The 12961-nt window shown below is 39.2% G+C and overlaps 1 protein-coding gene across 3 annotated transcripts in view; it reads left to right on the forward strand.

Annotated features, from left to right (window-relative positions):
- Window positions 1–12961, forward strand: part of si:dkey-119f1.1 (Structural maintenance of chromosomes protein 6-like) — a 164488-nt gene that overhangs the window by 27347 nt on the left and 124180 nt on the right. For all 3 annotated transcript variants that reach the window (XM_063004092.1, XM_063004094.1, XM_063004093.1), the window contains one exon: window positions 3368–3469. In XM_063004092.1, coding sequence (XP_062860162.1) covers window positions 3368–3469 — 102 coding nt within the window. The remainder of the gene's footprint in view (window positions 1–3367; window positions 3470–12961) is intronic.

Here is a 12961-nt window from a genome sequence, read left to right on the forward strand (position 1 = left end):
GGGCTGTCGCTGGGCAACACGGACTCCACAAATTTTCTATGGGGTTGAGGTCTGGAGACTGGCTAGGCCACTCCAGGACCTTGAAATGCTTTTTATGGAGCCACTCCTTTGTTGCCAGAGCGGTGTGTTTGGGATCATTGTCATGCTGGAAGACCCAGCCACGTTCCATCTTCAATGCTTTCACTGATGGAAGGAGGTTTTGGCTTAAAATCTCACGATACATGGCCCCGTTCATTCTTCCCTTAACACGGATCAGTCGTCCTGTCCCCTTTGCAGAAAAACAGCCCCAAAGCATGATGTTTCCACCCCCATGCTTCACAGTAGGTATGGTGTTCTTGGGTTCTTCTTCTTCCTCCAAACACGACGAATTGAGTTTTTACCAAAAAGTTCCATTTTGGTTTCATCTGACCACATGATATTTTCCCAATCCTCTTCTGGATCATCCATATGCTCTCTGGCAAACTTCAGACGGGCCTGGACATGTACTGGCTTAAGCAGGGGGACACGCCTGGCACTGCAGGATTTGAGTCCCTCTCGGCGTAGTGTGTTACTGATGGTAGCCTTTGTTACTTTGGTCCCAGCTCTCTGCAGGTCATTCATCAGGTCCCTCCGTGTAGTTCTGGGATTTTTGCTCACCGTTCTCATGATCATTTTGACCCCACGGGATGAGATCTTGACCCCAAGGGAGATTATCAATGGTCCATTTTCTTACAATTGTTCCCACAGTTGATTTATTCACACCAACCTGCTTGCCTATTGTAGATTTACTCTTCCCAGCCTGGTGCAGGTCTACAATTTTCTTCCTGGTGTCCTTCGACAGCTCTTTGGTCTTGGCCATGGTTGAGTTTGGAGTCTGACTGTTTGAGGCTGTGGACAGGTGTCTTTTATACAGATAACGAGGTCAAACAGGTGCCATTAATACAGGTAACGAGTGGAGGACAGAAGAGCTTCTTAAAGAAGAAGTTACAGGTCTGTGAGAGCCAGAAATCTTGCTTGTTTGTTATTGACCAAATACTTATTTTCCACTATAATATACAAATTAATTCTTTAAAAATCTTACAATGTGATTTCCTGGATTGTTTTTTTCTCATTTTGTCTCTCATAGTTGAAGTGTACCTATGATGAAAATTACAGACCTCTCTCATCTTTCTAAGTAGGAGAACTTGCACAATCAGTGGCTGACTAAATACTTTTTGGCCCCACTGTATACTATGTAGTTCTATACTGTTTTTATGAACTACCTTATGAGAAATAACCACTTTATAATGTGTTTAAACTAATTAAAATACAATAGACAATTATGGTGATTCTGGGTGTCATTTACCATTTACATTAAAACTGAACAGTAGGATCACTTCATAATACCTACCTACTATATATATGAATATGCAAATATGTTGGTTTTATGAAATTCATTCAAATACAGTTGACATTTATGATGGCTTGGGATGCCACTTACTTAAAAACGATACAATAGAATCACTTTCGAATTCAAATCTACATAACATGATCAACACTACTGATATTGTTTGGTTTTATTGACTACTTTTGAGAAATTACCATTTTATAATGTATTTTACTTCACAAATCATTAAAATACAATACACAGTTTTGATTTGGAAGCAATTTACTTAAACTGTAGAGTAGAATGAGTTCATAACTGATAAGTACATAGTATGATAACACTGAATTGACATCTGCTTGTTTATGGACTATTTATGAGAAATTACCATATAAAACGGGGAGCTATTTGTATGTGTAAAATGATTGTGTTAAATGTTTAGTGACTCCACCAAGGCACTAGTAGCTGTGCACACAAATCTGATGTGCGGATAGTTTAACTGTGTTTGAGCTGGCTAAAGCGCAGTTGTGTAACTTACTTCCTATGACCACGGTGCTGCGAATAAATCCTGCCGGTCAGTTACAGGTTGACTGCCCTGTGCAGACCTCAAACATGAGCTCATTCCAGCTCCGTTTGCCAGAACCACAACAAATATAACGTCAGCATGCTATTGACTATTTTTGCTAGCTGATGCTAGCGAAAATGTAACATTATGGTTCAAACTACCATCTTAGTTCACGTAAACACCATTAATACCACCAACTTGAACCCGCGTTTCACTATTTCAGTTGGAATCACACGTTTTACCAGTTGAACCACATAAACCCTGTTTGTTGTTATACATAACTAACAACTCAACTCCCCCCACCCCCCCTAAAAAACCCAAATGTCTGCATATTTCCACACACCAATTACCTCTGATTGTCGTTTCAGGAGGGATTTCTTCATTGTCTGTAAAAAAAATTGCTAAGTTAGCCAGTCTGCAAGTTAAGGTTAAGTTTAGATAGGTTAGCTCGATAGGTGTTAGCACTTTGCCTTCGGTTTTTATTGGCAGACATTTGACAGTTTGTCAACATTTCTTAGCTAACTACTTTAATGTGTTGCAGATGTCACTTAGTGGTCTAAACTGTACTGTTAATGCACTTGTTTAGGCTTCAAACTATTTTACATCCAACATTTTGAGAAAATTTTACTCACCGTTCACCAAAGAGCTTTGGTTGGAAGTGTTCGAACTTCGAAGTGGCGCCTTTTCTGCAACTCCGCCCTACAGCGGAGCAGTCGTTGGTAGACATACGCAGTATGCTCTTTTTCTTTTTGGGGTACGAATAGCTGTACTGTGTGGGAAATGCTATGTGTACCCGGGTGCAAATAGACACTCCGTTTTTAAGATCACCCCACTTTGATCAACTCCCAGTCAGTGGTCCTGCAGCAGTGTTGGGTTATATCATCATAGTGCCCTTGACATGGTAGTATTAACAAAATATCCTACTATTCTAAAATACCACATTATCTCATTTTCAATCAGATTCTGTATTATTCAACAGACAATAAAGACTTATTTATAGTTATAATTAGGACTTAGTTTTTTTAATGTTATGTGTTGAAAGCAAGCATAAGGACCTAAGCCAAATTGTGATTGCTACATAGCTGGGTCAGATCATTTCCATAAAGCATTTGCATGAGAAGAATATATGAATATTCCACAAGAGAAGTGTATGAAGTTACTGTTTACTGAAATTACTCATTAGTTATTTAAGGCAATAGACATTTGTCATAAGAACTAGTTGTTTTTCATTTAAAATCAAAATTTTGTCAACTTATGTTTGAATTTGTAATTTCATGTTAAATTTGATAAAAATTTATACACTTTGCCATAATATCTTTTGAGGTGATAGGGAATTAATATTTTCAACTGCAACTGTATATGTATGTATTTATAAAATATTATTGACAGTATTTTGGTAAGGCATCATTAATTTGACATCATTAAGTGTCACTAAGTGTTTTTTGTTGTTCCTTGTGCAGTTCTTTATGAAAGCAACTCAACTGGAACAGATGAAAGAAGACTACAGCTACATAATGGAAACAAAGGCCTTAACCCAAAATACATTGGAGAAACATGAGGAGGTAAGTACTGTACAAATGGTAAAGAACACTTAATTATTGGTGATTTCAACTGCAATAGGATTTATGTTGAAGCAAGTACAAATAAAACAAAACAAATATTAACTATTGTTTTATTGTTTGTGCAACATTTTAAAGAAATATCCTAGTCACTGGAAACGTAGGTTAATGCAGAACTCGCTCAATGTGTTTTTTTTTGTAAAGAGGACTGTTCTTTTCTCTTATAAGACACTTTTTCATGACAGTAAAAACAGCACAAAACAAATTTGATTTGATTCCTAAAACCAATTTGATTATAGTACTCAAATGTTATATACAAATTTGATCTAGGTCTACAAAGGGCAAGATCAAATTTAATGCTATTTTTACTTTAAGTTGTAATTTATGTTCAATATGAGCAATTTGAAATCAAAACAGTTTTTGAAATATTTAAGATAAAAATTAATAAAACACTCAGTAGTCATTTAGTAGTAAATTACGAAAATAAAAAATCATGCACTTTAAATGTTAATGTTAAAATGCATTTAAAAAAGTTGTAGATTTTTCTGGTAATAAAGAAAATCCTTGTGCAAACTGCACAATTTAATTCTAAATACTTTTTGGTATTATTTTACACAATTAGTATAAATTATGGCCAGCATGGTCAGCTTTTTAAAATAATCAGGGACAATGTCAATGTTAAAAAGTGTTTGGAAGAAGCTACAGAGACATAGCAAACACTCAGTTTGTACAGTTGCCACTTTTTGTCTTACAGCCTGAATTCAAAACTTAAAAATACCACAACTGTACTAAAGACTATTATTTATTGCTATAGATATATTAAAGTTGTTACAATGACTTTTTAAGATAATACTAATATTAAGGCATTGTTGTGTCAGAATACAAAAGGGTTAAATGCTTCTTTTCTCTTATATATACAGTATACTGGTGCTGGTCATAAAATTTGAATATCATGAAAAAGTTGATTTATTTCAGTAATTCCATTCAAAAAGTGAAACTTGTATATTATATTCATTCATTACACACAGACTGATATATTTCAAATGTTTATTTCTTTTAATGTTGATGATTATAACTGACAACTAATGAAAACCCCAAATTCAGTATCTCAGAAAATTAGAATATTGTGACAAGGTACAATATTGAAGACACCTGGTGCCACACTCTAATCAGCTAATTAACTCAAAACACCTGGAAAGGCCTTTAAATGGTCTCTCAGTCTAGTTCTGTAGGCTACACAATCATGGGGAAGACTGCTGACTTGACAGTTGTTCAAAAGACGACCATTGACACCTTGCACAAGGAGGGCAAGACACAAAAGTTCATTGCTAAAGAGGCTGGCTGTTCACAGAGCTCTGTGTCCAAGCACATTAATAGAGAGGCGAAGGGAAGGAAAAGATGTGGTAGAAAAAAAGTGTACAAGCAATAGGGATAACCGCACCCTGGAGAGGATTGTGAAACAAAACCCATTCAAAAATGTGGGGGAGATTCACAAAGAGTGGACTGCAGCTGGAGTCAGTGCTTCAAGAACCACCACGCACAGACGTATGCAAGACATGGGTTTCAGCTGTTGCATTCCTTGTGTCAAGCCACTCTTGAACAAGAGACAGCGCCAGAAGCGTCTCGCCTGGGCTAAAGACAAAAAGGACTGCTGAGTGGTCCAAAGTTATGTTCTCTGATGAAAGTAAATTTTGCATTACCTTTGGAAATCAAGGTCCCAGAGTCTGGAGGAAGAGAGGAGAGGCACAGAATCCACGTTGCTTGAGGTCCAGTGTAAAGTTTCCACAGTCAGTGATGGTTTGGAGTGCCATGTCATCTGCTGGTGTTGGTCCACTGTGTTTTCTGAGGTCCAAGGTCAACGCAGCCGTCTACCAGGAAGTTTTAGAGCACTTCATGCTTCCTGCTGCTGACCAAATTTATGGAGATGCAGATTTCATTTTCCAACAGGACTTGGCACCTGCACACAGTGCCAAAGCTACCAGTACCTGGTTTAAGGACCATGGTATCCCTGTTCTTAATTGGCCAGCAAACTCGCCTGACCTATGGGGTATTGTGAAGAGGAAGATGCGATATGCCAGACCCAACAATTCAGAAGAGCTGAAGGCCACTATCAGAGCAACCTGGGCTCTCATAACACCTGAGCAGTGCCACAGACTGATGGACTCCATGCCACGCCGCATTGCTGCAGTAATCCAGGCAAAAGGAGCCCCAACTAAGTATTGAGTGCTGTACATGCTCATACTTTTCATGTTCATACTTTTCAGTTGGCCAACATTTCTAGAAATCCTTTTTTTGTATCGGTCTTAAGTAATAATTCTAATTTTCTGAGATAATGAATTTGGGGTTTTCATTAGTTGTAAGTTATAATCATCAACATTAAAAGAAATAAACATTTGAAATATATCAGTCTGTGTGTAATGAATGAATATAATGTACAAGTTTCACTTTTTGAATGGAATTACTGAAATAAATCAACTTTTTCATGATATTCTAATTTTATGACCAGCACCAGTATATATATATATATATATATATGTGTGTGTGTGTGTGTGTGTGTGTGTGTGTGTGTGTGTATATATATATACAGTGTATCACAAAAGTGAGTACACCCCTCACATTTCTGCAGATATTTAAGTATATCTTTTCATGGGACAACACTGACAAAATGACACTTTGACACAATGAAAAGTAGTCTGTGTGCAGCTTATATAACAGTGTAAATTTATTCTTCCCTCAAAATAACTCAATATACAGCCATTAATGTCTAAACCACCGGCAACAAAAGTCAGTACACCCCTAAGAGACTACACCCCTAAATGTCCAAATTGAGCACTGCTTGTCATTTTCCCTCCAAAATGTCATGTGATTTGTTAGTGTTACTAGGTCTCAGGTGTGCATAGGGAGCAGGTGTGTTCAATTTAGTAGTACAGCTCTCACACTCTCTCATACTGGTCACTGAAAGTTCCAACATGGCACCTCATGGCAAAGAACTCTCTGAGGATCTTAAAAGACGAATTGTTGCGCTACATGAAGATGGCCAAGGCTACAAGAAGATTGCCAACACCCTGAAACTGAGCTGCAGCACAGTGGCCAAGGTCATCCAGCATTTTAAAAGAGCAGGGTCCACTCAGAACAGACCTCGCGTTGGTCGTCCAAAGAAGCTGAGTGCACGTGCTCAGCGTCACATCCAACTGCTGTCTTTGAAAGATAGGCGCAGGAGTGCTGTCAGCATTGCTGCAGAGATTGAAAAGGTGGGGGGTCAGCCTGTCAGTGCTCAGACCATACGCCGCACACTACATCAAATTGGTCTGCATGGCTGTCACCCCAGAAGGAAGCCTCTTCTGAAGTCTCTACACAAGAAAGCCCGCAAACAGTTTGCTGAAGACATGTCAACAAAGGACATGGATTACTGGAACCATGTCCTATGGTCTGATGAGACCAAGATTAATTTGTTTGGTTCAGATGTTCTCAAGCATGTGTGGCGGCAATCAGGTGAGGAGTACAAAGATAAGTGTGTCATGCCTACAGTCAAGCATGGTGGTGGGAATGCCATGGTCTGGGGCTGCATGAGTGCAGCAGGTGTTGGGGAGTTACATTTCATTGAGGGACGCATGAACTCCAATATGTACTGTGAAATACTGAAGCAGAGCATGATCCCCTCCCTCCGGAAACTGGGTCGCAGGGCAGTGTTCCAGCATGATAATGACCCCAAACACACCTCTAAGACGACCACTGCTTTATTGAAGAGGCTGAGCGTAAAGGTGATGGACTGGCCAAGCATGTCTCCAGACCTAAACCCAATAGAACATCTTTGGGGCATCCTCAAGCGGAAGGTGGAGGAGCGCAAAGTCTCGAATATCCGCCAGCTCCGTGATGTCGTCATGGAGGAGTGGAAAAGCATTCCAGTGGCAACCTGTGAAGCTCTGGTAAACTCCATGCCCAGGAGAGTTAAGGCAGTTCTGGGAGATAATGGTGGCCACACAAAATATTGACACTTCAGGAACTTTCACTAAGGGGTGTACTCACTTTTGTTGCCGGTGGTTTAGACATTAATGGCTGTATATTGAGTTATTTTGAGGGAAGAATAAATTTACACTGTTATATAAGCTGCACACAGACTACTTTTCATTGCGTCAAAGTGTCATTTTGTCAGTGTTGTCCCATGAAAAGATATACTTAAATATCTGCAGAAATGTGAGGGGTGTACTCACTTTTGTGATACACTGTATATATACAGTGTATCACAAAAGTGAGTACACCCCTCACATTTCTGCAAATATTTCATTATATCTTTTCATGGGACAACACTATAGACATGAAACTTGGATATAACTTAGACTAGTCAGTGTACAGCTTGTATAGCAGTGTAGATTTACTGTCTTCTGAAAATAACTCAACACACAGCCATTAATGTCTAAATAGCTGGCAACATAAGTGAGTACACCCCACAGTGAACATGTCCAAATTGTGCCCAAATGTGTCGTTGTCCCTCCCTGGTGTCATGTGTCAAGGTCCCAGGTGTAAATGGGGAGCAGGGCTGTTAAATTTAGTGTTTTGGGTACAATTCTCTCATACTGGCCACTGGATATTCAACATGGCACCTCATGGCAAAGAACTCTCTGAGGATGTGAGAAATAGAATTGTTGCTCTCCACAAAGATGGCCTGGGCTATAAGAAGATTGCTAACACCCTGAAACTGAGCTACAGCATGGTGGCCAAGGTCATACAGCGGTTTTCCAGGACAGGTTCCACTCGGAACAGGCTTCGCCAGGGTTGACCAAAGAAGTTGAGTCCACGTGTTCGGCGTCATATCCAGAGGTTGGCTTTACAAAATAGACACATGAGTGCTGCCAGCATTGCTGCAGAGGTTGAAGACGTGGGAGGTCAGCCTGTCAGTGCTCAGACCATACGCCGCACACTGCATCAACTCGGTCTGCATGGTCGTCATCCCAGAAGGGAGCTGACGCACAAGAAAGCCCGCAAACAGTTTGCTGAAGACAAGCAGTCCAAGAACATGGATTACTGGAATGCCCTGTGGTCTGACGAGACCAAGACAAACTTGTTTGGCTCAGATGGTGTCCAGCATGTGTGGCGGCGCCCTGGTGAGAAGTACCAAGACAACTGTATCTTGCCTACAGTCAAGCATGGTGGTGGTAGCATCATGGTCTTGGGCTGCATGAGTGTTGCTGGCACTGGGGAGCTGCAGTTCATTGAGGGAAACATGAATTCCAACATGTACTGTGACATTCTGAAACAGAGCATGATCCCCTCCCTTCGAAAACTGGGCCTCATGGCAGTTTTCCAACAGGATAATGACCCCAAACACAACCTCCAAGATGACAACTGCCTTGCTGAGGAAGCTGAAGGTAAAGGTGATGGACTAAACCCAATTGAGCACCTGTGGCGCATCCTCAAGTGGAAGGTGGAGGAGTTCAAGGTGTCTAACATCCACCAGCTCCGTGATGTCATCATGGAGGAGTGGAAGAGGATTCCAGTAGCAACCTGTGCAGCTCTGGTGAATTCCATGCCCAGGAGGGTTAAGGCAGTGCTGGATAATAATGGTGGTCACACAAAATATTGACACTTTGGGCACAATTTGGACATGTTCACTGTGGGGTGTACTCACTTACGTTGCCAGCTATTTAGACATTAATGGCTGTGTGTTGAGTTATTTTCAGAAGACAGTAAATCTACACTGCTATACAAGCTGTACACTGACTACTCTAAGTTATATCCAAGTTTTATTTCTATAGTGTTGTCCCATGAAAAGATATAATAAAATATTTGCAGAAATGTGAGGGGTGTACTCACTTTTGTGATACAGTGTATATAATGTTTGTACACATTTCAATATTATGTCATGAAAATTATGAATAATTTAAATGATAACGTGTAAAAATAAACTGTAATATAATTTTTTTAAGGAGTACTTTGCTCAATGTAGACATGTCAGAAACAAGCAAATAGGCTAGCCCTAAGTATTATATTAATACATCTCCTTATTGGAGGCTAAATTCTACATTTATATTGTCCTCCTGTACCACAGACACAGCCTCATAACACAAGAGACGCACCGTTTTCTCTTCCTGAAGCACAAACTTGTTTTCATTTTCATTAAATTTCCTCCTTCTGCTTAATTTTCTTACTTATCTTCTTGTACATTTTGGGATTATGTGTAAATATTTCTTAACATCATCTACTGGCGGGATGTGTCACTTTGCAGGTCACAAAATCAGCATGCATTTTGAGAGATGCAGTTAATGTAGGATTTTACAGTGTATTTTAAGACAATTGTTCTGCCCTCACTAATAGTTTATCCCCCTTGCTCGGCTAGACAGACAGACAGCTCTCTTCAGAATACAGTGGGTTTTATTTGCTTCCTAGCTGTGTGATACACTGTGTGCACCAGAATGTGCAAACAAAAATGCAAACAAAAAAAACCAATTAAGAACTTAATACAGTACAAGCACACAGCTGTAGTCAAGTGTTACATCTGGTACAATATAAGATTTAACCAAACGTAAAATAGCGCTAACGAGTTAGCATTTTGTGTAAAGATACTAATTGATATAGTACGGTAAATTTGTAACTAAAACGCTGTGATATACTCACTAAACATTTACAAACAACTGAGAATATAAACGCCACTACTTACAGACGATGCTTTGGTATTATACTGCAATATAATTATTTATATTTATTATTATTGTTTACATTACTACCCGCGTTCTTTTGCCGTAAAAAGTCACATGACTTCTCAGCGAAGGTCAAAGTTAGCCATGACTATGATGCCACCGGTTGCCGCTTAAAGGCGCAGGTGTCCCATTAAATTATAAGCGTGTCTCTGTAACGACTCGAACCATCACAACAATCGTACAGTCGTTTAAGCTGTCGCGGGCCACATAAAATGACATGGCGGGCCGGATCTGGCCCGCAGGCCGTGAGTTTGACACCCCTGCCTTATACTGTAACTGTAAGTCAAAGACAATCAAAGACAAAAGAACCAGCATAGTTTTTGCAGAAACCAAACTTTAGATACACAGTAGTTTTACTAGTGTATTAAATGCCTTGAAATATGTTTACACTGCTGCATAGCTCAAGATTGTTCCTTGTAAGTGTCAGTGTTATGTATGGACATAACACAATTTAACACAAAAAATAAACAACAAATAAAAAGACATTTGTTTTAAATCTTTATTAATCAGAGAGCAATTTTACTTTCAACAGAAAAAATGAATTTACAGTCAAGCCGGAAAGTCTGCACACCCCTTTCACCTCCACATTTTATTACATTACAGACTTATTCTATGATAGATTAGAGTTATAGAGTTCATTTGTTGTCACAAAATTCTACACAAAATAGCCCACAATGACAAAGTAAAAGCAGGTTTTTAGACATTTGTGCCAATTTATTAAAAATCTAAATGTAAAATATCATATGTACATATCATATCATATATAAGTCTGCATGCCCTTTGATATGACACCTAAAAGTGACCTGAGGTGCAATTTGTTTTCGCTGATACTGCTTGAGATGTTTCTACAATTTAAGTGGAGTCCACCTGTGGTAAATTCAATTGATTGGACATGACTGGGGATTGCCAACACCTGCCTGTATAAGGTCCCACAGTTGACAGTGCATATCAGAGCAAACTCCAAGCCATGGGGTCAAAGGAATTATCTGCAGACCTCAGAAACAGGATTGTGTCAAGGCACAGATCTGGAAAAGGGTACAGAAAAATTGCTGCAGCTTTACAGGTCCCAAAGAGCACAGTGGACACCATCATTCGTAAATGGAAGAAGTTTGGAACCACCAAAAATCTTTCTAAATCTGGCCGCCCAGCCAAACTGAGCGATCGTGTAAGACGGGCCTTGGCCAGGGAGGTGAGCAGGAACCCGAGGGTCACTCTGACAGAGCTCCAGATGATCAACCATCCGGGCAGCACTCCACAAATCATGCCTTTGTGGTAGAGTGGCCAGACGACACATGACAACTTGCTTGGAGTTTGTCAAAAGGCACCTAGAGGACTTCTAAAACCATGAAAAACAAGATTCTCTGGTCTGATGACACCAAAATTGAACTTGACCAAAATTGGCCTGAATACCAAGCGTCATGTCTGGAGCAGTGTTAATTTCGTTGACGAATGATTTTCGTCATAGTTTTCGTCAACGAACCTTTTTTTCATGACAAAAACGAGACGATAACTAAATAGAAACTACATAAAGGATAAAAACTATGACGAAATGAATTGACACTTTCGTCAACGAATAAAAACAAGACGAAAATGTTTGGCAGGGATGACATCCAATAACTGATTTAGTTTTGTGGAAGGTAGGGACAAGTTAGGAAGAGATCCAATCATAACTACTTTAGCGTATGTGGAGAGGCGGGACAAGCCGGGTAGCCATCCAGTCAGTACTAATCTCTTTTGCAGTACCGCGGTAAGACCACACTTGCACAAATTTGATCTAAACCCGGGAAGACCAGACTAGCCTGTAAACTGGCTTTACTCATGGAGCTAGGTTAACTCCACAATGTCAACAGGGAGAAAGAGGAGAGCCGATATATGGACACATTTCTCATTTGACGTCGTGAAAAACACGATCTCGGGTAAAAACACAACAAATCTGAAACGACATCTGGCACTGCTGGCAGTATAATGGCAACATAATGGCACTCCTGCTTTTACGGTACCCAGTTTTATAAAGAATGTAATATGCAATTTGTTATGAACAATGCATATATTTTTCAGGCAGAGCAGGTCTACTGGTCATTAATATTTTGTTATTGTTATGCTCAATAAGCAAGGTGAGGTAAATAAAGATGTTGTTTGAAATAAGTTAAATCTGTTTTTGTGTGTATTGCACATTCAAACATTAATAATATTCCATAACTGGTTAAAAATTTTTTAATTTTGTGTAAGTGTATATAATGACTTAAATAATTCAAGGGAACTGATGAAAAAGCATTTACATTTTACACCCTTTATATTGTAGTCGATTGAATCGACTGTAGATTTAGTCGACTATATTCTTATGATTAGTCGACTAAAACTAGACTAAAACTAAAACTAAATGACATTTTAGTCAAAAGACTATGACTAATACTAAATCGAAATGTGCTGTCAAAATTAACACTGGTCTGGAGGAAACCAGACTAATGCCATCCCTACAGTGAAGCATGTATACAAGTTGGTAGGTTCTCTTTTTGGTACACTATTAAAAATGTGTGCATGAGAAAACCTTGAAATAAAACATCTTATGATGTTGCTATACTGTGCATATGTGTTGTCTTTTACATTTTCATGCTTTAATGGGTTGCTTGGAAAAATTTTGTATTCCACTAAGTATAGGGTGCTTATGTTAAACTCATTAAGAAGATGGCTACCAGCTTTGTGGATGACCTCACCCACCTCTCAGGCAAACTCATATTGTATTCCTAATCCTTTGTCAATCTTTACTACCTCAGTTACTGCTACATTTATGTCTGGTATA

This window comes from Trichomycterus rosablanca, chromosome 11 (assembly GCF_030014385.1).
Source record: "Trichomycterus rosablanca isolate fTriRos1 chromosome 11, fTriRos1.hap1, whole genome shotgun sequence".
Lineage (NCBI taxonomy): Eukaryota > Metazoa > Chordata > Actinopteri > Siluriformes > Trichomycteridae > Trichomycterus > Trichomycterus rosablanca.